This window comes from Sciurus carolinensis, chromosome 15, assembly GCF_902686445.1.
Source record: "Sciurus carolinensis chromosome 15, mSciCar1.2, whole genome shotgun sequence".
Lineage (NCBI taxonomy): Eukaryota > Metazoa > Chordata > Mammalia > Rodentia > Sciuridae > Sciurus > Sciurus carolinensis.
This window is the reverse complement of record NC_062227.1, coordinates 33,664,648-33,689,711: the sequence shown is the minus strand read 5'-3', so window position 1 is coordinate 33,689,711 and position 25,064 is coordinate 33,664,648. Positions and strand designations below refer to the sequence as shown.

Here is a 25,064-nt window from a genome sequence, read left to right as displayed (position 1 = left end):
GGGGAAGTGCCAGAGGGGTCATGGCTGTGCTGGGATTTGGCTTTATTGAACACCTGCTATATGGCCACCCCATTCTAACCCCTGCCCTCCTGGGACTTCCATCTAGTGGAGGGTGAGTGGAGATGGAGACAGAGTGAAAATAAGGAAACTGTAGAGCATTTCAGTTATATGGCGGCCTGTAGGGGAGAATAGAAAGGGAGAAGAGGAGGGAGTCTCCTTGGCTAGTAAGCAGAGAACATTTGTGTTTGGGAAAATGCAAGTCATCCTTGTTCTTTGGGGGTAGGGGACCCTAGTCACGACTGGAGGGTTTTGTGGGGGCTTATCATAGAGGTCCTTGAGTGCCATAAGTTTGGATTTGAACACAGTTGGTGCAGTGTGGGTAAAGGGGTGCTGGAGGCAGTGTTGGATCAGGAAGTTGTTTAGGCTACTGGGTGACACATGAGGAGGAACTGACCTAGGACCCTAAGAGTGCTGATTTGAAATCCTTGCTGCACTGTGTTCTGACAACCCAGGTTTCTGACTGCCGTGCTGGATCCCCTTTGTACTTAGAGCCGTTTCTTTCTTTCTTTTATCCTGTGTTACAGTTTGATCCAGATGGGTATTTTTGGGCTGTAATTCACTTACTCTGTGTAGGTAAGTTTTAAGTGAATGCTTACTTAAATAATTGAGATGTATTTTTTATTGGTGCATTATAATTATACTTAACAGCGGAATTCATTACACCATATTTGTACAAGCGCATAATTGGATCAGTCTCATTTCCTCATTGCCTTCCTTTTCCTCCCTTCTCCCTTCCCCTGATCTACTAGCTGTACTCTACTGATACTGACCCTGGACAATAGGAACATTAAATTCAAGGTGTTAAAATTAAATCCAAGGTTAAGGGCTGGGGTTGTAGCTCAGAGGTAGAGTGCTTGCCTAGGATGGATAAGGCATTAGGTTTGATCCTCAGCACTATGTAAAAACAAATAAAATAAAATTTAAATTCTAAATAAATAAATCCAAGATTAAAATTAAGTGGGCACTTTCTGGATTAGTTTTTCTATTTTGGAGTTTTCCTCAAACATTTCCCTTTCCAATATGGTTTCCCTTTCCAATATAGTTTCCGATATAGTTCTCTTTCCTCTCTTTCATGACAAACATTGACTTCTAATTTTGCCTGCCAAGCCCACTGGTGGAATGCTGGTTGTTCTTTCTTTAAAATGGCAGGAGGGAAGGAATCCAGAGTATACAAAAACAAAAAAACAAGCAAATAATAATAATAATAATATCAAGGACTGGGGTTGTGGCTCAGTGGTAGTGCACTTGTCTAACACTGGGTTCGGTTCTCAGCACCACATATAAATAAATGAATAAAGTAAAGGTCTATCAACATCTAAAAAATATTAAAAAAATAATATCAAGTTGGTGAAATAAAAGGACCATCTGATTTTTTTTTTCTCGTTCCAGGGATTGCACTCAGGGGCACTTAACCACTGAGCCACTTCCCTAGTCCTTCTTTTGTGTTTTATTTAGAGACAGGGTCTCACTGAGTTTCTTAGCACCTCACTAAGATGCTGAGGCTGGCTTTGACCTTGAGATCCTCCTGCCTCAGCCTCCTGAACTGCTGGATTACAGGTGTGCACCACCACACCTGGCAGGCCATCTGATTTAATTTCAAAGCATATGTTCAGTGTTTCTTGTTTGTAGTCCAGTGCCCTGGATTTATTAGGAAATGTTCAGGAATTCCTCAGTGTTTCTCTTTGTCATGTGTATCCGCGAAGGAAGTAAAACCTTCCTTTTAATTATATGCTCCTGTGGATCATGACCCTTTCCTTGCCTGGTGCTCCCTGCAGGTCACTTGAAGGACTGACCTGCATTATCTCAATTCACATCCTGAGGCCCTCCAATGTTCTTGATCCCCTCCTGTCAGTGTGTGACCCTCATAGGGAAAAGGGGATGAGGAGTTATGCCTTTGGGGTCCTTCTCTGTATGAATTTTGTGCTTCCTTGAAAGTGCAGGCAGCACTTAAGCGGAATGTCGTGTGCCAGTGACTCCTGTTACTTCATTTCCAGGTGCTTATAAAATATTACGGAAGTCCCAGAAGCCCAGGGCATTAAGGTAAGCTCTGAAGGTTTGGTGAGTTGTTGTTTGGTTAAAGGCAAGGGGTGAGATCCATGTGGCATGAGATTCTTCCATCCAGCCAGACACTCTGCATGCAGGTCTGGTGCAGGAGGGCAGCAGAGAGCCCTCAAAGCTGTCTGTCCTCTTGCTATCTGCTGTCCTAGCCACTCTGGGCCAGGCCCTCTGCCACCTGAAAGGGAACAGCTTTCAGCTATGTGTGTAGAGACATAGATTACCCTTCTTTCATGGGCAGCCATTTAGATAAGAATTTAATGAAATGTGTATGATCAGCTGCTTTGGACCCCAGTCAACTATGTTAGCTTAGAGGGGCAGCTCTGTCTTCTTGTTTCCCCAGTGCCTTCCAAACTTGACTCAGTTTATGCCTACGAGTCTCCTTAGTTCTGTTCTTGGATAAAATAAGGCCTTTGTAGCAGCGAGCAATGGACTAGCCTTGGTGAATGTGAATGAAGAATGACAAGAATTGTGGCCTCAATTGAGGGGTCGGTGGCAAGACTGGCCAGCTGGCCTCTGGGTCTTGGGGCCTGAAGGTCTAAAGAGGAAAAGCCTGAAGGCAGTGACTCCTGAGAAGGCCAGGCCCTCTGAAAACCTGTGACTTTCACTCCCCCAAGAACCTTTTGTTTTTTTGAATAAAGTTTTTTGGTAGCAAAAAGCGGGTAGAGTTGCCTTGAAAGACAGGATGCCCTTTAAATTTGCATTTCATATGAGCAACAAATTCTTTTAGTTTAAGTATGGCTTATGTGATATTTGGAGCATACACTAAAACATTACTCTATCTGAAATTCAAATTTATTTGAGTGCCCTATAGTTTTGTTAAAAATGGTAGCCCTAGAAGCCAGCCTAGTGCCCTTAGATAATTGACGCTCCTTTGAAAGTCATCATATGCACATGGGAAGCCATCAGCCATAGACAAACATGTGTGTGTTAGCACTGAACTAGGAACTGTTTTTAAAAAATAAACCAGGGGGAAATTATGGGCAAATTTAAATATTTTAAAAGAATTCAGTAATAAAAAAATAAATTTTATAAAGTTATTTAAGGTTAATAAAACACCTTGAAATTGGTGTTGAATATAAAGTATTTCTCTCCTATTTATTGATAATTTATAAAAGTAGTAACATATATAGAAATAAAATTTATTAATAGTGAATAATACCTATATTAGGTTTTGAAAAATTTCTTCTAGGCCTGGGTTTGTGGCTTAGTGGTAGAGCACTTGCCTAGCATGTGTGAGCCACTAGGTTTAATTCTCAGCACCATATAAAAATAAAATAAAGATATTGTGTCCCATCTACAACTAAAAAAATATTTTAAAGAATTTCTTCTGTTGTTTCATATGTTTTATCTTTTCTCTCTCATTCCTTAGTGACATTGACCAGCAGTACTTAAACTATATATTCAGGTAAATATAATTTGTATTTTTAAATACCAATGTATATTCTTCTAGAACTAATGAATTTTTATTTTCCAGTATATTTTGATTAGAGAGCAAATGGAATGCCAGGAAATGAAATGCCAGGAAAGGAAACTAAATAATTTTTGAAATGACCAGAGTTGGGGAAACCAAATAGATGTCCTGCCCTTAGACCAGGTCTCCATCCAGCCCTGAACAGAGGGCCACACTCCTCCCTTTGGAGGCTAAGGGCCATTTCATACAGACTCCAGGCCCTCACTCCTAGACTGTGCCCAACAGTGCCCTATCCAAATGGCTCTAAGCTCGCTGCTGGGGCCTCCCAGGGGCTGCCTTCCTATCTTGTTCCTGTGCCCAGTGGGTGTCCAACGAGAGGCCATTACAGGAAAGGGATGCAAACAGAGTGTGGCATTTGCAGGCTTAGGTGTTCGTACACATGTGTGGAGAATTCTTGGGGTGCAGGAAGGAGCCGGGGGTGGAGAGAGAAGAGGGCACACTGGGAACCCGGAGCCAGAGGCCAGCCCCACGCTGCCACCTCTGACACAAAGCGCCAAGCATTCTTAGAATCCTAAATCTTAATCTAGATTTTAGGTTGTTTTCAAGGTGTATTTGCTCAGGTAGGATCAAGTTTGAGGCTTGATTTATAACTTTTAAATGTGGTATATGGACTCTTGTTCGTACCCTTGTCCCAGCCAAGCAGAGGTTGGGGTCGTCCTGCTAAACAGTATAGCGGGGGCTCTTTCTTGGATCTCCGTAGCCTCAGACTGTGCACTACTGCACAGACCTGATTGAGAAAATGAGATATGCTGTGGGGAGCCCAATATTGCCTAACGTTGTGAACTTTACTAAAGAGGACCAAGGTAGGAGATGTGCCTCACCATTTGGTCATGCCGATTTCTGGAGGAAGTAACTCTACTTAAAATGTTCAACTTGAGCTGTATTATCCATTTGCAGAGAATACTCCTAAATATCTTAGTATTTATTAAAATGCTTATGTGCTTGCAAGATGCACCCAAGCATCACTGTGTACCACCTTTGTTCCACCTTTGTGGAAAGCAGTCAGTTCCACTTAGCTCAGACCTACCAGTTCTTTCAAGAAATTTTTCTGAAAATACAGAAGGCTATTTGTATTTAAGATATTTCTGAAGGCTTGGGGTGAAGTTCAATGATAGAGCACTTGCCTAGCATGTGCAAGGCCCCAGGTTTGAACCCAGCAGAACAACAACAACAAAAAAAAGGTTTCTAAGCCATTGGGCCATGGGCCATGTTAGGCAATTCTGTACAAAAGGTATAGCCACCTCACACAGCAAAGGAATAGAGATATGGAAAAATGAGCCTCTGTTGATATTCAGCCCTTTTTTCTATCCTCTCCCCTTCCACCTGTGTGACAATATTTATTGCCTGTGAGCTCGGTACTCCCAGCCTCCTGGCTGAAGCTGTGGCATACCCTGCTACAGCTGTGACTGGTTCCAGGATTTTCCTTCCGGTACAAGTGATAAAGATGTGTGAATCAGAATAAGCACCACTATTCAATTTCCCCCTGGCATTGGTTGCTGAGGGAACTGGTGTCCAGAAACCAGCAATCTGCTCAGACTCCTGAGTTGTCCTTGTCTGAGCCAGCCTCGAAGGCATCGCATGCCAAGGCAAAAAATTGATTTGAACTTTTGAAAAATGCAAATGGTTGGATGGTTCTCTGCCTTTGGCAGACACTTCTACTTCACTGAGGATGTATTTGCTCCCTGACCCTAATTTTTTTGGTGTTTCTAATATAGAGAGAAGAACAAGGCACGTGGTAGGGGGAAAGAATGAAGGAAAAGAAGAATGGGAAAGGCTGTACATGGGGCTGAGCATAAGTAGACCTGCTAAAACTGGATATGACTTTGATCTGCATTTTGGGGAATTTAGACAATGTAGAAGGAATGAATAATATAGGATGTCCTTGTAGTACCAGTTCTTTTGAATATAAGGCAGATCCTGGTCTCTCTCAGTCTATTAAGTAGAAAATTACCATAATGTTGCTCATTTATTCTCCATCTCCTTATTTTGCAGATGAAATTTTGTGTATGTGTGTCAAAGAGAAATAGGTATTCTCTCTGGAGTATGACTGAGAGAAACAGAAGAAAAGTACTGGAATTTAGCCTATGGAGATTATACTTTCCTCATATTTTCTTATTTTATTTCCTATGAGCACAGGGAAGTTTCAATTTGTTCACTGTTATCTTCTTCGATATTAGAACAGTACCTGATACATAGTAGACACTCAATATATATATTTATTGAACGAGTGAATTTTAAAAAGGCCTGCAATTTGGCATGATATACCTTTTATGTTAGTATAATTTCCTCTTTAGAGTTCACATATAATTTATGACCTTAGAACTATTGGGGACTTCAAGTAATATTTTTCTTTAAGTGTATTCCCACCTTAGATAACCTGAGGTAATTAACTGCATTAGAACACATATTGAGCACCTGCTGTAGGCTTGACACTGGTAGGCACTTGGGATCCAGAGATGAATAAAATATGGTTCTTGCCCCCAAAGAGGTCATAGTGTAGGAATTAGGAGTGGGTTAACATTTTATTTGCAAATTTTCAGATAGGAGTTTAGAGGAACAGCTCTTTCACTTAATTATTTCTTCTTTTTTCTACCCACTAATATTTTATTTGGGGGTCACCCTTTGGAGTGACCCTTATGGTGGGTATGGGGGAACAATGGCAGGCCCTGAGAGGTATTTTGGGATGGAAAGAGATGCTTCTTATCTTGCAATAGGAGCAATTGCTTCTGTTCCTGAAGTTATAACCAAAAGAGGATCCAGGAAGTTAAAATGGTGGAGAATGTACAGAATAGAAGTTTTCTGAAAAATGACAAGATGTCAAGCAAAGACTTTTACGACAAAGACAGAGAACCCATGTGAAGGATTAATCATTGTATATGTGTACTACAAGTAAACTTGTCTTATGAACCTACAACTTCTATATGATCCCACACAATGGGCTCTTCTCCATTCTTTCTCCCAAGCATCCTCTCCTCCTGCCTACTGCTGCTGCTCAAGAAAATGGGCTTTCAAAGCAAAGCTTGGGAAAAACAGAAATGGTACAGGGAGATAGTCCCAGGAGCAGGGCAGGGCTGACAAACTAACAGTGGTTTCTGTTCACAGCGACCTTCTGTCACACTTGCTACCATGTCATCACCCACTGGAGAATGCCTATTGTGATCCTCGTTCCCATGCCCATTAGAACCACCTGGGCCATAACAGAGGAAACTTGTCTGGACCCCGCCCTGGGAGATTCTGATGAAAGCCAGGATGCTGGCTCTTCTGATGTGCAGCCAGGGCTGAGCCAGAGCAGGCCATCCCACACATTTTCAGAGATTCCTTCCCATACTTAGATATCAAGTTTGTTCCTAACCTCTAACTAGATCAACTGGATGGCATGGAGTTTTAGAAGAGGCTGAAGAAGATGGAGGATTTGGCCCACTGCAGTGGGCACTGGACAGCATGCAGGCACCAGAGAGGGGTGCAAGGTTATAGAAATTTCCAGAGAGGAAGAAGCGGGTGCCACAGTCAAATATGGCTCACATCAAAGAACGCTCCTCAATCCTCAGTGTCCTTTAACAGCCCCCCCACCCCACACCATCTGTTAAACTTCAGTCCAGGTAGTTTTCAGCTGTGCAGTGGTTGGAATGGATTGATTTGTGAACCAGTTGGAAATTTAACTATCTAAACACAGTTCACTTTATGGAAAAAAGGATACTTAACTCACTCAACTCAATGACTTGCTTTTACATTGCAACCTATTTTTAATGTGGAGTTCTCTTTGTTTAACTCTCAAATACTCTTGGTAAATTAAATATGATGATAGTTATGGTCCTCCAGGACTAAGAAAAGTGACATCGTTGACCCTTAGGTGGGACAGGAGACCCTCAATCTATCCCAAGAGGATTCAGCCTTTTTGCCAAAGCATTTTAAGACATTCTCACTCTCAGAGTTGGGCTTAGGCAGAATGAGACCAGTCACTGTAGATAATTTGCTCTCAGGCCAATATAACTATTTCCAAGTAAAATGTATGGAAATTTATATTTTTATGCTTTCCTGTTTTGTGTGTGTGTGTGCTGGAGAAGCTTTCTTGACTACTTTGCTGTTTCTTTTTCAGTGTGGCGTTTCTGGCGTTTGCAGCTCATCCTACAGGTAAAGCATCTTGAGCGTTTGTTTGTTTTACCTTGACTCTGTTAGGCCCAGTGTTCTGAGCTTTGTTATTGTCTCTGAAGATATCCCAAAGAGGATATAGTTACGTTCCAGTATGTCACTCTGAGGGTTCAAAAATGGTCCATGTACCTGAAATTGCTCTTAATAACTCAATCTAATGGGACTGGGGTATACATAGCTCAGTGGCAGAGCACTTGCCTGGCATTCATGAGGCCCTGGGTTCATTCTCCAGCACCACAAAAATTAAAGTTAAAAAAAAAAAAAAGACCCACTGTGACCTACTGTGACAATTTTCAATTGCCCAGGAATTTTCTCTTATCTCTGTTGCATTTTATTGTCTGTTTTCATCTAGTACAATCTCAAATATATAGCTGAGTCTATTTATTACCTACCAAGTAAACTAGTGCTTGTTTTGCCCTCTTCTAAAGTTCCTTCCCCAAGTATCTAGAATTGCTCTTCAGTCTTGGTGCTAAAAGGAATTGGTGAAAAAGTTCAAATTCACTCCATTTCTAGCTGACATCATTTTTATGAAGTTTTTTCTATCGTTTGTTCTATTATACATGACAGCAGAATGCATTTTGATTCATTGTACACAAATGGAGTACAACTGTTCATTTCTCTGGTTGTATTCAACGTAGAGTAACACCATTCATGTAATCATACATGTACGTAGGGTAATGATGTTTGTCTCATTCCACCATCTTTCCTTCCCCCTGTCCCCTCCACTCCCCTCATTTCCCTCTACACAATCAACCTTCCTCCATTGTTCCCTTACTCGCCCACCCCATGCTGGTTATGTATCAGCATCCACTTATCAGAGAAAACATTCTACCTTTGTTTTTTGGGGATTGGCTTTTTTCACTTAGCATGATATTCTCCAACTCCATCCATTTACCTGCAAATGCCATAATTTTATTCTTCTTTATGGCTGCATAAAATTTTTATCATATGTCCCCATCCAGTTTTCTTAATTCTGGAATAAATAAGTCAATTTTAAAAACTTATCTTCACCCTGTTGCTGCCTCAATTACTTTGTAGTTGCCTTTCAGATTGAGGAATTACCTGAATTGCTGAATTACAATGCTCTATTCCAATGTGGGTTTACTTTTGTTGTTTGTTTGTTGTTTTACTTTGAAAGGCTTTAGAGTCATATTAGTCCTTTTTCTGTTGTTAATGCCACAATACCATGATGCCACATATGGGATGAATTATAAGGAACAGAGGTTGGTTTGGGCTCCCTGTTCTGATTCATGATTGCAGGGCCCTATCTGATGATGACCTTCTTGCTGTCAGAGTCCTGAGATAGCACAGGGCATCATATGTTGACACAGGGAACATGTATTTGTGTGTCTATTCTGGTCTCTCTCCCTCTTTTTCTTTTTTTTTTTTTTTTAATTTATTTTTATTGTAAATAAATGGGATACATCTTGTTTCTCTGTTTATATATGAAGTAGAGGCATACCATTTGTGTAATCATACATTTACATAGGGTAATAGTGTTCAATTCATTCTGTTATTTTTTCCTCCCCCCTCCCCCCCTCTTTTCCCTCTATACAGTCCCTCCTTCCTCCATTCTTGCCCCCCTCCCACCCCCCTTATGTGTCATCATCCGCTTATCAGCGAGATCATTCGTCCTTTGGTTTTTTGAGATTGGCTTATCTCACTTAGCATGATATTCTCCAATTTCATCCATTTGCCTGCAAATGCCATAATTTCTCCTCTTATGAATCACCAGCATTCAATCATGAAGGCCCCACTTTGATGACCTTATCTAATCTTAACTATCACCCCAAAGTCCATCTCTAAACATCAAAGTTGGATTAAATCTCCCTCTTTTTTTTTTTTTTAATACTAGGGATTAAACCCAACACCTCCTGCATGCTGTGCAAGTGCTTTATCACTGAACTATTTCTCCAACCCCCTCTTTTAAATTTTTATTTTGAGACAGGGTCTTGCTAAGTTGCTAAGGCTAGCCTTGAACTTGCAACCCTCCTGCCTCAGCCTCCCAGATAACTGGGATTACAGGTTTACAGTTGTGCACCAGCACACCAGCAGTTGCCACCCTCCTAAGACCTCACAATGGGAATTAGACTTCAACATCAGTTTTGGACAAACCATATTCCAACCATAACAGAGATTGTAAAACAGTAGTATCTATGTGTGATATGGATGGAAATACACATTTTATTGGTCATGCTCTTTATAGCATGGTGGAGTATGTTAGAAAGAGCATTGATTTAGAAGACTTGGAACATCTTTGGCTCCCTCGTTGAGGACATTAAAACTTTTTATGGTAAACAAAATAAAACAAAAGAAAACTAACGTTTTTTGATCACTGGCATGCATGAAACACTACCTAAGTCCTTGGGTCTCAATTTTCCCATGTCTAAAATGAGAAAGACAGGCTGGATTCCTTCTAAAGCCCTTCCCAGCTGTCATCCTGTGCTTAGTGACAGCTTCCATTGGTGATTATAGCTGCTTTTTTAAAAAAAATATATTTTCAGTTGTAGATGGACACAATACCTTTATTTTGTTTATTTAGTTTTTTTAATGTGGTGCTGGTAATTGAACCCCATGCCTCACCTGTGCCAGGCAAATGCTTCACCACTGAGCCACAACCCCAGCACTTTAGCTGCTTTTAACTGAATGAGTCTCCTCCATAGTGACCCAGGAGTAAGGCTTCTGGGTTATAAGTGCCATGTCTGAGCCCACTCCCATAAGGATCATTCAGATCTCTTTTTCTTAGTGCATTATTCTCTCCTTGCCCACCCAGTTTTGTTTGCTGTTTCCCATGGCCTGGGGACATCTCAGACTCTGAAATTTGCTTCTGAGTGTCCTCACCACTGTCATGTTGAAAGCCTATCCTTTGTACAGTAATAAATCCTACGAAGCCATGCTGAACCCCGAGCAGTTTCTGTTTACCCATACTGCCAGTTTTCTGCCTCCAAATCCTGCCTCTCATTATATCCTCAGGCAGTCGCCTAGCAGATGTTTTAGGGTCCTCCCCCTTTGAAATGTGCATTTGTCAAAAACCTTTGGAAAGTTATATTTACTGATTCTCCTGATTTACAGGTTCATTTACTTCCTGAATTATTTGCAGGAGACGTGGGTGCATATTTTTTTTACCTAAAGGGATCATTTTGCCCTTCAACTAAGAGATTATGCTATACCTTTGTCAACTCATGATTAGCAGAGCTGGAAGGAAGCTCAGCAATGAGCACAGGTGCTCCCAGATTTTACAAGTGAGGAATATGCAGCTCAGAGGAGTTAAGTGATATGACCAAGGTGATGCAGAGCAGGTGCTCAGTAGAGGGAAACCCAAGTTTAGTTCTCCTGACTCTGCTACCAGGTTTTTCTTTTTGATTACTGCTTTTCTCACTGATCCTATACTTTATTGTAAAGTGTCTCAAGCAAGTGAATACTTTTATAGGATACCCCTATTTCCTTTCTGGAACTTCTCTTGATGTGGGGAGAATTTTATCCACCAATTTCTAAGCATGGTGGTTGCTGGTAATAGTTTATCTGTTCTGGCCAGTGGTCCAACTTTTCACCTTGAGTTATTACTGAATTTTTAGGCCCATGTAAGAATACCTTCAAGCATTATTACTCCTTCGGAACACAGAGTGGTCAACAGCCTAATATTGTTGAATGGCTTAGACAGAAGAATAATTTAAAATGGGCATCAGTCTCTTTTATGAAGGGATAAAATGTTCTGGAATTAGATAATGGTGATGGTTGCATGTTTTAGCCAGCTTTTTTGCTACTGTGACCAAAACTGTTGGCAAGAACAGTTTCAAAGAAGGAAAAGTTTATTTGGAGCTCACAGTTTCAGAGGTCTCTGTCTATAGATGGCCAACTCCATAGCTTTTGGCCTGAGATGAGGCAGAACATCATAGCAGACAAGTGTGGAGGAAAGCATCTCAGGACATGGCAATCAGGAAGCAAAGAGAACTCCATCCACCAGGAATCAAGTTTAAATCCTGAAGGCACTCCCCCAGTGACCCACCTTCTCCAGCCACACCCTACCTGCCTACAGGTTCAACTCAGTTAATCCATATCAGTGAGTTAATGCACTGATGAGGGTAGGCTCTCTTAACCCAATCATTTTACCTCTGAACTTTCTTATACTGTCTCACACATGAGCTTTTGAGGAACACTACATATTGAAACCATAACATTACATAGCTCTGTGAATATATTATAAACCACAGAAAGGTACACTTTATTTGTTTGTTTATGGTACAGGAATTGAACCCGGAGGTGCACAACCACTGAGCCACACCCCAGCCCTTTTTATTTTTTATTTTGAGACAGGGTCTTGCTAAGTTGCTTATGGCCTTGCTGAGTTGCTGAGGCTAGCTTTAAACTCATAATCCTACCTCAGTGTCCTAAATCACTGGGATTATAGGCATGTGCCACCATGCCCATCAAAAGGTACACTTCAAAAGGGTAAGTTTTATGTAAATTATATCTCAATAAAAATATGTAGAGAAAAAATGAGTTTCTCTGATTTGAGAACCTGTTTGGAGCTCGATTATGACAGAAGAGGATCCTTACAAGGATTAGTTTTTCTTCAAATTGCATTTTTAGGGGCTATGGATGTAGGTCAGTGGTGGAATACTTACCTAGCTTGTGTGAGGTCCCTGAATTTGATTCCCATCTCTGAAACACACACACACACACACACACGTAAATATATAAATACTTCTATATAAAAATATGTAAATGATACTTGCCCCCCATTCCTTCTCCTGCAGGCCTCAAACCCATTGCATGGTAAATGATGCGGAATGATCTGCAATAAGCAGCACAGTGAGTTGTGGAGCCTGTGGGGCTCCTCAGAGAGAGCTTGGCACACCTCTCTTGAAGGAATCCTTCCTGCAAGTTTGGTTTACTGTAACTTTGTGCTAACTGAGGCAGGTCACTGAAGAGGCTGGAGGTAGAAATTTGGGCTTAGGAGAAGGATTCTGCTGGGCCGGTGATGGCAGCTGTGCCTCTTAGGTCAATTAGTAGCAAAAATCTTGGCCTCTGGTGCTGCAGGTAGCTGAGGTCCCCAGCAGAGGGATACTCTAATGCAATAGGACTCAGGAATCCTACAGACCTCAGAGACCATCATAACAGGGCTTCTGCAAAGGCCTGGGAAGGGTCACTGGGGAATCAGATACAGATTGGTGACAACTTTGCAGAAGATGGATACTTCTAAGTATACCAGTACCAAGTTCAATATTCAATCCATGAACATCCCAGGGAAACGCTGCAAAGCCTCACAGTCTTCTCTGTGTTAGGTAATGTAAAGGCATATTGTTTTTATAAAGGTGCTCTGTGTATGATCATTGAGGTCACCTTTACTGCTTTCTTTGAACTTTTACAAATTGTGTGTCAAGGTGACTTAAAGACATATCTACTTACCCCTTATCAGGGGAGTGCCATCAATTGCAAACCTTGGTAGCTGCGGGGCTTGTTCATGAGTGCCTGCATGGATGAGGACCATTGAGTGGTAAAACAGTCTTTTCTAGAGGACTGTAGCTTCTTTTGAAACCCAAATGAAAAGAACCTGTCGAGGTCTTGATCATCATTAGCCTTGAGAAACTCTCAGGGCCACCACAGACAGCACAGCCCATATAAACAGCGCTCTGCCCTCTGAGGTCATGCAGTACAGAACCCATGGAGCTGTCAGTAGCAGCCCATGGCTTCAGAAAGTGTTCAGGAAGGTGAGAGAGAGAGAAAGTACCCAGGAATACAGGAAGAGTAAAGTGCTTGTATGTGTTTGTCAGAGATAACCAAAACAGAGATATTAAGGTAGGAATTGGATGTGCAAGAAGATAGAAGCTCAGACTCTAGAAGACAACTTGGGAGTCCGTTGCCCTGAACTCTCTGATAGGTCCTAGTGATGTTTTCTCGTGGTAATATGCAGTTGATCATAAAGTTTTGGCAGATAGAACAGCTAAGCAGGATTAGTGGGTCACGTACAAATGTTTAACTTTCTCAGAAAGTGCCAGTGTTCCAAAGCGTTTGTACCATTTCTTACTCTCACCCAGCAGCAAGCATGTGAGAGTTTCAGTAGCTACACATCCTTATCAACTCTTCATGTGGTCAGTCTTACTTAAGCTCTTCTAGTGAGTGGTGGTCTCTACATAGGGCTTTAGACTAAGCTTTTCTCCTCCTTTACTTACAAGTGACTAGAAAGATGAGCTTCCTTGTAAATGAACCTTTGGGGTATGTGGGATCAGGTAGGCAGTTCTTCATGCCCTGGATCTGAGCTTACTTCTGGTTGGGCAAGAAGAGAGAATACTTCCTCTAACCTCAATAGTCCTGTAGGGGCCAAAAGACTCAGAATCTTGCTCAAGAAGAAGCCTTCCTTTCCTCCTGAACTATTTTAACCAGTAGTAGAGAAAAGGAATTCTTCCTATGTTTAAAAGGTTACACTTCATTTTTGTATGGGGGGCCCTCTGCTGTGGTGTTTGAGAGAGAGAATTTCAAGAAACTAGAGGAACAAGGAGACCATAGGACTCTGACCTAGCAATTGGGGTGCCTTTTGCTTCTGTGTGAGATAAAGCAAGCAGCAATAATCACTCCTGGGAACCAACCTCCCATTCTCCTGCCAGCTCTGATGGCTAAAATGTGGTGAGAGGAAATTTTCTTCATGTTCAAAATCTCCGTTAGTCTCCAACATGCCCAGACTGGACCCCTCCTTTCACCATGGCAGTTTTGTGTTCTGTGATCTTCAGAGAAGTGGGATCCACTCCCCACTCAGACCAGTGCAGTTTGCAGTGCAGGCCAGCAGTGAAGGGTCACCTTAGATGTGATCGCGTAACCTCATGTTGCTGCCACAAAGCGTGTTGACAACTCTCTGGCTTTGTGCTCTCGGCGTTCTGCTCTGCGTGAGGTGGTGTGAACATTATGGCACATGTTTTTAGGCTTCTGGATTGAGCTCTCGTGGGCTGGGGTCTGGCCAGCCACCTGCTGCACCCTCTTTAGGGGTATTGATGGCAGAGTCACTAACCTTTGCTGTTTAGGGCTTCATGTGCTCTTGCTCTGTTTACAGGTACCTGGGGGTGGGGATGTGGCTCAGTAGAGGAGCACTTCCCTCACAGACACAGGGCCTTGGGTTTAATTCCACAAAAAAGGAAAAAGAGTGATACTTTATTAAAAGAAAAAGCAGGTTGAGAGTATGAAGAGAGAAGCATCTGGGATCAACTGGAAATTGAGGACCATATAGCCAACTGGAAACTTTGGAACATTCTCCCCTGGGAAAACAAATAATACTCAGACCTTCCACTTGCCCTCTGTTCAGTAGGGCTTGCACATGTCAGGTGAGGTGCTGACCCAGCAGATACAGGGATGAGGAGGATGAGTTTCTGCTCTCAAAGATTTTCTAGGTCTAGGAAGTAGGACATGAGTGACTTCAACTAGTATGGTGTGAGAAATGTGTGAAGGTTTTAGAAATGCTCAAGAGTGAGGGCAGACTATTCTCTTATTTTTTTTTTCCTCTGTCAATTTATGGGATCAGTTTTCAGGGTCTGGGTGGGGATTATTATCCAACAATTCTCTGAGAACTGTGATTTATTCCTTATTTTCCTCCCTCCCAGCCTATCTGTCTGTTCCTCTGCTCTTTAGACCCCTTCCAAAGTCTAGACTGGGTTATAGAAATTGCCAGCATACCCAGAGTCCTGTTCACCCTTCTGGATTGTTTCCAATAAAAGACTGGTTGCCAAGAGAAGGCACAGCCTGAGGGGTCTCAAGGTCCTAGATGTAATTGCTCACCCTCTCTGTCATTCCTCATTATCACACTGACTGCACTGCACTTCCTCTCACACTGAGAGGGAAATTGGGAAAGAGCCAGCAACCAACAGCTGCTGAAGGGACGGAACAAATTCTCCATGGACATCCCTTCCGCATGCCTGAGCAGGGGACTCTGGCCACTCTCGAGGTCCCCATCCCCAAGGTTACCTTGACTGTTATTTCTACGGCAAAGGGACCTCACAACACAGCCATGCTCTTCATGGGCTGGAGATTGGCCTGATGGTGTCATTTCCAACTTCCCTCTACCAACACAGGTCCTGGTTAGACAGCTCAGGCGTTCATTGGCATAGTGGCCCAAAGACCTCCTATCGGGCTTCATGAAAACCAAGTCCCAAGAAACCCTTTAAGTTAAACACATGGATGTGCATAAACAAAGATAATAGTCACTATAAAAAAAAATCTTCCAGAGAAATAGAATTCAGAACTTTCTTCCTGATAGATGGTTGAATCCTCTGAGATCATTTAGGTCTCGGAAGTAGTGTAGAAGCCTGTCACATCTTTTGTTCTGAAGTGCTTGATTAGTAGTTCTGGTGATGGAGGAAATGTGGCCTGCGTGTTCCACTGCTATCTGATGTTCCATGAATACGTAGAAAAATCAGCCCTGTCCCTCCAGTCCACCCAGAACTGAGATCCAGCCCAAGGGCCAGGGGTCTGGAGAGCCAGGCTCCTGCAGACTCTCAGAAATTCCAGATTTGGAAGGATTAAGCTGTCCACTGTGGAAATGCTTAATTCCTTTTCTCAGGACATTTTTGGAAGGCTTTCTGCTTTTTTAATCTCCTGACTTCTTGTTTGTGACCAAGTTCAAATTCCAGAGAGGGAAGCAGCCAATATGTGTGATTATTTCCTCTTGTACCAAGTGGAACTAAAAGAATGAACTTATTTCACAAGAAATAAATGTACCCTTTGAACCTTAAACTGAAGTGAGTCTGCACAGTCAGTCTGGCCCCCATGCTGTTGGTGCAGTAATTAAACACGAAAATGCAAAAAGATGTCAGGAGAATGCATTCACCTTCTTTTTTTAGACATAAAGTAGAAAAATAGAAAAGAATTTTAAGAGACTTTCCCCCCTTGTGCAGGGATGGCTGCCTGGTGAAGAGAAAAGATTTTAGAGTTTGAATTAACTGGGGCGCACATTCTGGCTCCACAGTTTAAGAAACGTGCAATTTTAAACTCTTCCTTAACTTCTCTGCACGCCAGTTAAAATGGGGACCATAGAAACTCACTGAGTTGTTACAAGGATTGAAAGAGATAAAGGCAGAAAGCTTTTAGTGTGGGCCTGTGCGTGAGAATGCACGGTCATCGTTGTTGTTCTTATTATCTTATTAGAAAGCAGTGCCAATAACAGAATGCCGAGGAATGCCACAGCGAGGCTACAGGTGCTGCTGTGCCCAAGACCTTTGCCTTATGTTTCCTGGGGCAGCTGGCAGAGGGGTGTGGGGACATGGGGGCTATTGTTTCATCATTGCTGTGCTCCTCAGGTGACCTGTTCAGCGTCCTGGACTTCCCGTTCCTGTATTTCTACAGATTCCATGGCAGCTGCTGTGCCAGGTAATCTTGAACTCACAACTTTGTAGTTTTCTATACTATCAGCTGTGACTTCGTGAAGCTCAGGGTCAATGCCAGTGATTGGAAAAAGTGGCAGAAGCCAGTGGTGGTGGGTGCAGTGGGAAGCAGCCTGCTCGTCCCCTGCAGGTTGTTCCTGGCACCCAAAAGTACTCAGGGCTGGCCAGGTCCAACAAGGACCCCTGGCCTGCAGATGTCCTTCAACCAGGTTGGTAGTTTTCAAATGTGCTGAAGAGTGGGGTTTCCCCGACTTTTTTCCCTTTGCACACAAATCTCATAAAGGACTTCAAATATATCTATATCTATCTATCTATCTATCTATCTATCTATATATATATATATTTGCATATTATATATAATGATAAATATAAATTTTAAAATGTGAATTTTTTTTCTTTCTTTCTTTCTGCCTAGTGTGAGGGTGCCTGTCTATAATCCCAGTAACCTGGGAAGTTGAGGCAGGAGGATCTCAAGTTCAAGGCCAACTGCGGAAACTTAGACTCCATGTCAAGTAATAAATAGAAAGGACTGGGGATGTAGCTTAGTGGTAGGGCATCTGTGAGTTCAATCCCCAACACCAAAAAAAAAAAAGAAAAAGTTTGTAATTTTTCTATTATATATATACTATATATTTTGTGGTTTGGGGAAGCAGACCCAGGGGCAATTTACCACTGAGGTTACATCTCTAGCCCTTTCTTTAAATTTATTTTTCATTTTTAGGGCGTCACTAAGTTGCCCAGGTTGGCCTCAAACTTGCAATACTCCTGCCTCAGCTTCCTGAGTCACTAGGATTATGGGTGTGCACCCGGTTCCCAGCCAGAGCTTCAATATATGCAACTAATATAGCTGATTCAGTTCAAGGGGAAATTTGGTTCCAGAAGTCCACCCTCCCAGCTTCCACTTGGGCCTCCCTTTTACTCCTAAAGGCAGACTCTAGAAACCTCCAATGAATCCTGAAACTCTCTGAAACAAATTGTAGAAATCAGTGACTAGATGGCTAGACACACAAGGTGGTCATTAGTATTTGACCTTGACAAGGAGTTTAGGATGTAGATCAATCAACTGGATTTATCCAGGCACACAGAAGTTCATTCCCACCCTATCCCCTTTTTCTGGCTGCAACCCTGTGTTCGTCATGCTGAGAAGGGGAAGGCTTCTGTGGATGGTCTCAAAGCTTGTATTCTGGTAGAGTGGTAAGAACAGTCTTGGGCTGGCCCCCAGGGACTGCTACTTTCTAATTTTGTGGTCTTTGGACAGGTCACCCAAGTTGCTTCCAAGCCTTAGTTTTCTCATCTGTAAAAATGGAAAAATAACACCAATATAGGGCTTTTGGATATATCAGATCAAATATATGTAAAGTCCTAAGCCTGGTCCAATAAATGGTGACCATTATTATTAACTGTTCAGGTTACCTACAAGTAAAATGTTAACAAACCATGAACAATTGCTATGTAAAAGCCAGACCATCCATTTTCACACATAAAATGATGCCTTGTGAAGCCTTGAGTCTTACATAGAGGTAAAAAATGGAAACATGTATGAGTGTACCTTTCTCCCCACACCCTCGCCAACACCTATTGTTGCTTGTGTTCTTGATAATCACCATTCTAATTGGAGTGAGATGGAATCTTAGGGTAGTTTTGATTTGCATTTCTCTTATTACTAGAGATGTTGAGCATTGGGGGGCAAGAATGGAGGAAGGAAAGACTGTATAGAGGGGAAAGGGGGGGAGGGGTGGGGGAAGGGAAAAAATAACAGAATGAATCAAACATTACCCTATGTAAATTTATGATTGCAAAAATGGTATGCCTTTACTCCATGTACAAACAGAGAAACAACATGTATCCCATTTGTTTACAATGAAAAATAAATAGATTTTTAAAAATGGAAATATGGATAGATACTATTTCTGATGGGGTTTGTCCTGCCCCTCAAATATATTAGGGTAAAGGAAAAGAAAGTATCAATGTTATAGTTTGTTTCTACATGTGAGCCTCAGAATGATTTTATCACACTCAGGAAAGTTCCAGGGAAACTCTGTAACAGAATGTACTTTACCCATTCCTGTCAATTCGATTTGGCCTGTTCATTTGTCCATTAGTTGGGATTCCTGTGTCTTCAAGCCACTGGGGACTGTGGATTGGCTTTCCTTTGAGTGTGAATATTTGGCAGTCAAGGCAAGCAGGCAGGGAAGGGGAGGTCAACAATTGTTTGTTATTGGGGACAGAGCAGTACATTCCTGGCCCATTGGTGTGTCTTTGTGGAGTGACATTCTTGCTTTACTTCTGCAGCTTTCTCATAACCTAATGTGATACTTCAGGTGTTTTTATTTTAAAGTTTTGGAGATCTTTGAATGGATTTAGCTCAGTTACATTTTGCCTCCTGGCTTCAGTTCAAAGCTTGGTCTCTTTTAAGAATGGGTCCAGCGTCCCCGTGTCCTTTCAGTGGCTTCTCCTTGTCTGTATCTCAGACTGGGAGTTTCACTTTCAGGACGTCCTGGGGTGAGGGTGGAAGTCACCAAGAGGAGCCACAGAGCACGGGCTACCTCATTCTCTACTCCCATCCTCATGACCATGGGCACTTGGAAGATCTCCTTGGTGAGGTTTGAAGAGCCATGAAGACCTGATTTCTAATTGTACTGTGCCTCAATTACTTGTTAATAAAGTGAGACTTTGGGGAAAGTAACCTTTCTGATCTGAAAGTCTCTGGTCCATAGATTGAACAAGGACTGCTATGCATATTCCCTATGCCTCAACAGAACGCAGGCAAGGAAAAGGGGGATTTGGTCAAAGTCATGAGGGTCAATGAATATAGCCAAGAATAGAACTCCAGGCTGCTTGATCTAATTAGGTCTTACCCACAGTGGCCTCCTTGCCTTTCTGGTGTGAGGCTTGATAACTTAACCCACAGCTGTTCAGTCTCCCATGACTGCAGACGCAAATCTGGACAGACTTTGCAGGTCATTAGGGCCAAAGCAGCAGCAACATACAGGGGAAACCTAATGCCTGTCCCTAGTGCTGCCCCAAGAATGTTAGGCTATGAAAGTAGTCTATCTAATGCAGTGAAACTATACAATTCTGTGAAATTTGGTCCTAGGTGTGCTTGGTTCAGTTCAGCCTGCTTCCAGACACCTGATTGGTTGTGGATTGAAGCCACACACCAGTGTCTATAATAAAAGTCAGAGGGAAATATGGCACTCCAGCACTGGAGGAACAAATGAAATATGGCTCTCTAGTACAACAAAAATCATATCACTTATTTATGAATTTTCAATTTATAATAAAAGTCACACTCAAGCTACCACCTGAACACATATGCAAGAAGTGGGACTCTGTCTGTCTCTCTTCTGCAATCTCTCTGCCTCATCTCTTCCCCAACTGTCCTACCTCCAACCGCCAGGAGGAGTTGAGAGCTTTGGTCCTTGTCTACACAGTGACACTTTTGAATATGGTTCCAGCACAGGCCCTGGTGCAGGGGTCTGGTGGTGACAATACCCTTGCTGGTTCAGACCTCTGAATCCTGCTCCAGCTTCAGGCTCCACTGGGTGAGCCTCTTTCAGTTCACACACAGGTGCTTGGGCATCATTCCAAAGCATAGCTTCTATGAAGGTCTGCCTGGCTTGGGGACTTTGGCTTTGCTACATATATGACTGGAACCAGCCTTCAGATTCTTACCTTGAGTCAGGGCCCAGTCCAGACCCTTTTTCCCACATAGAGAGTTTCCATTTGAAGGTTTGTTTTGATTGAAAGAAATTGAGGTTCTAACTTGGCAAGCACTGTGTTCCAGAAATAGTATGGGGAGGAGCAGACAGTATTGTCTGCTACATTTTTTTTTCTTTTATGATTTAGCCAGAGACCTCCCGAATTTCTGTACCTCTCCCCACCTCTGATGATATGTTCTCATCATAGCCTCTTAGAAAAATAGAACTTCATGGGTTTCTGTTTTTTTTTTTTCTATTTTTATCCAAAAATCACTAGGAGACACAGATGTGACAGAGGTCATACAAAAATTATAAATTGACTACTAAAATGGAGTCCGCTAATGGCTCAAGGAAGACAGTGTCACTAACAAAAGAACGTTTTCTCCTTCCAGTGGATTTTTAGGATTCTTTCTCATGCTCACTACAGTGAAGCTAAAGAACCTTCTGGCCCCAGGACAGTGTGCAGCCTGGATTTTCTTTGCTAAGGTAAGAGAGAAGGGGGAGGGGTGGGAAAGTCTGTCCCAAGAGCCTATGTAGCCAGTGTTCTCAGAACCTGGGGAATGTAAGTTTGATCTTCAGGAAACCATTTCTAGTCACCTTCCCTGAGCCTGCTCCTTATTCAGGTGAGTTTCTGAGGCCTTTTGCCAATCTTATCAGCATGACATATTTAATCTTTATCACACTCCTGGAAGGTGACTGTGGGTAGGTCCTTCATTCCCCAGAGCTTTAATTTGCCCATCTGAATAGGAGAGGTTTTTGTCAACACTAAAACGTGAGCATTTTGTCCAGCATCTAAGAAACTGGGCTCCCAGAGGTGTGGAGCAGTTTATTTTCCTTTCCAGGGCTGTGAGGGTGTCCAGGGCTCAAGTGACTTACCCAGGAGCACTCAGCCTGTCTGTGGAGACAGAAGGACAAGTGACCAGACCTGAAGACTTCAGTGAAGCCTTCCCAAAAGGGACTGTTAGGAGAATGGTCTTCATGTGTCTGAACGACCATGTTGGAAGCATAGAGAAAGAGGTGGGCACACTGTGAGGAACAAGAGCAGAATAACAGCTGTAGGAGTGCCATCCTAACCAAAGTGCTTTGGGACGAATGTCTTTCTACTGGCCCACTTCATTTCCCTTGAGTCTATGAGGGAGTCAAGGTTGGGGCCCTCGGTGCTGCTTCTGAGGAGTGAGATTTCCTCATTAATTTAATCTAATGAAAATGATTGAAACTTGTGCCTTTGATCGTCATTATTTTGGGGAAAAGGTTTTAATTTTTTTCCCAGGGTGTGGGAGAGGGGGAGACAAACATTTTTCTTTGAAAATAAAATTTCAATGATATTGCCACCTCCGTGGTCTACTTTTTGATAGCATTAATGATTTCAATTCCAAAAGACTATAAAGAGTGCTTGAGATATTATTTTCTAGCATGAGAAAGTGAGGAGGTTGTTAAAATGTGTTCCCCAAAAGCAAGTGGGAAGATGGAAGAAAGACTGTCTAAAACATCCATTTTCATGCTCTAGAAACTACTAAAGGCAGTTAGTAGTAATAAACTCAGAAGCATTTGTTCATGGAAATCACTAAGCTTTGGAGAAGAACAGAATGGATTTGTGGTGTTCTCGCCTATCGTGACCCTATTCCCTGCTCCCCTCCAGCACTGTCAGGGTGCTGAAAACCAGCAGGCTTCCTGCGGCTTCCAGAAGGGGTTTTCTCTGTTTGGAGGATTGTCAGTTCCAGTGGCCAATTCAGTGGTAAATGAAAAAAAAAAAAAAAAAAAAAAGAGGCCAGTACTTCCACTGGCTGGAGTTCATAGTCCTCTTTGGAGCAAGCAATGGAGCAGTGGTCTTTCTGGTGATTTAATAAGTAGTTCTGGGAGTTGAGAGAGCCATCAGGGACTTCATAGCTTTCCATATATCCCAGATTGAATTTCGTGTGCATGATCAGCAGGTCCAAGACACCCCCGTATTCCTGGCCAGTGGAGTCCATGAGCACACACAGAGGGTTTGTGAAAGAGCCAACAGAGGTAAAAGCCAAGGTGGACATGGAAACAGTCTGAGGTTTGAATGTGCTCCCCAGCCACACACAGAATCAGACACAGAGGGAAGCCTTCTGGCTCAAGACAGAACTAAGCTATGCAGACATGGGGATGATCCCTAGAAATTAGACTTAAAAATAAAAACAAGAAAAATAAATTTAATAAAGGCATCAGCAACTGTACCTTATGTGGAAGACAAATATCAGGACAAATATTCAGGAAAATTGCTAAATAAGAAAAACAACAACTGTGGAAAAAATCAGAATTCAGAGCACTAATTAACCCAGAATTCAACAAAACATTTAGATATTATGCAGGAAAAGAGCAACCCATAGGAATTAGCTCAGAGCATCTGTCCTCTGATGTAGGATTTAGCTGCAAAACACCTATTTAAATATGTTCAGAGATTGGAAGGCATCCATGTTTAAAGAATCAAAGGAATACACTCAGTGAACATGGAATTTCAACATAGGAATTTTTTTTTAAAGAATCAAATGGATATTCTGGATTTGAAAAGCATAACTGAAATAAAAATTCTCCATATAGACTCAACAACAGATTTGAGATGGCAAAAGAAAGAATAAGTGAACTGGAAGGTAGAACAAAAGAAATTATTTAATCTAACGAACTAAGATTTTTTAAATTGGAAAAAAAAATGTGAACAGAGTCTCAGAGACCTGTGAGACATCAAGTTTATCAACAAATATGTAGTAACAATCCCAGAAGAAGAGGAGATGGAATAGAAAAAAATTAAAGAAATAATGGCCCAAACACCCCAATTTGATGAAAAATATTAATTTACAGATCTAAAAAGCTCATCATAAGAATAAACAAAAAAATAAACTTACCTAGACAAATTATAATCAAACTGCTAAAAGACAAAATAATCCTAAAGCAGAGATTTAACATAGAAAAAATGATGTAACATTTACAAAGAGAAAATAATGCAATTAATAACTGACTTCTCATCAGAAACAATGGAGGACATTTGTATTTTTTCTTTGAGAAGTATCTATTTAGATCTTTTTCCCTTTTATTGATTGGGTTATTAGTTATTCTGGTGTTATTTTTTTTAGTTCCTTATACATTCTGGATATTGATCCCCCATTGGAAGAGTAGATGGCAAAGATTTTTTTCCTGATCTCGAGGCTCTCTCTTCATACTCTTATTTCTTTAGCTGTGCAGAGGCTTCTAACTTGATGCAACCCACTTATTGATTAAAAAGTGGGGGATCTTATAAAAATAGAAGACTAATAGAATAGAGGAAGGGGATTGAGAAGGAGGGAGGAGAGAAGGACATGGAGAAGTACTGGGGAAGGAAATCTGCCAGACTATGCTATGCCCATATACTAATATGCCACAATAAATCATATATGTGTGTATATAAAATTATGATGCACTAATTTAATTAACAATAAGAGCAGGGAGACGAGTAGAGCAAGTGGATTTGTGGAGAAGGGGAGGGAAAGGGATGGTACTGAGGAATTGATCAAATTATTTACATGTAGGAATATGGCATAATAAATCCCACTATGAGGTATAATTGAAATGTACCAACTGAAAAAGGAGACCAGAAGGAAGTAGGATGACACATTCAACATGCTGCAAGAAAAGCCTGTCAACCAAGAATTTGATATATAGAAAAACTGTGCTTCAAATATGAAAGAGCAATAAAGACATACAAATAAATAGACAGATTTATTGCAGGTAGCCATCAATAATTACATTAAATGTGAATGGACTAAATATCCCATGAAAAAACAGATTGGATTAAAAATTATATACTGTCTACAAGAAACACCTTAGATTCAGAAATACAAATAGACTGAAAGTGAGGATGTGGAGAAACCGGAACCCTCCTAAATTGCCAGTTGATATGTATGCCACCTCTTTGGAAAACCATTTGGTATTTTTTTAAATGTTAAACCTAAATTGACTACAGTGCATCCGTTCTATTCATAAAAATCCAATTAAAAGAAATGAAAATATTTGTCTACCAGAAGCCTTATACATGGGCATATATAGCAGTGTTATTCATAAGAGCTACAAACTAGAAACAATCTAAATGTGACTTTTTTGGCTAATGATAAACAAGATACACACACACACACACACACACACACACACACACAAATTTTAGTTAACAATAAGAAATTAGCTACTAATACATTGTTATAATTTGGACAAAACTCAGAAACATTAAGTGAAAGAAGCCAGTCACAAAAGAGTGCATATAATATT

The 25,064-nt window shown here is 41.6% G+C and overlaps 1 protein-coding gene across 3 annotated transcripts in view; it reads left to right on the top strand.

Annotated features, from left to right (window-relative positions):
- Tmem241 (transmembrane protein 241) overlaps window positions 1-25,064 on the top strand; it is a 121,607-nt gene that overhangs the window by 46,127 nt on the left and 50,416 nt on the right. For 2 of the 3 annotated variants that reach the window (XM_047526892.1, XM_047526891.1), the window contains exons 8-13: window positions 585-633; window positions 2,055-2,100; window positions 3,488-3,523; window positions 7,686-7,720; window positions 17,020-17,089; window positions 21,197-21,290. In XM_047526892.1, coding sequence (XP_047382848.1) covers window positions 585-633; window positions 2,055-2,100; window positions 3,488-3,523; window positions 7,686-7,720; window positions 17,020-17,089; window positions 21,197-21,290 — 330 coding nt within the window. Of the gene's footprint in view, window positions 1-584; window positions 634-2,054; window positions 2,101-3,487; window positions 3,524-7,685; window positions 7,721-17,019; window positions 17,090-21,196; window positions 21,291-21,646; window positions 22,546-25,064 lie in introns of those variants that run through there. The other variant, XM_047526893.1, reaches the window with a different exon arrangement.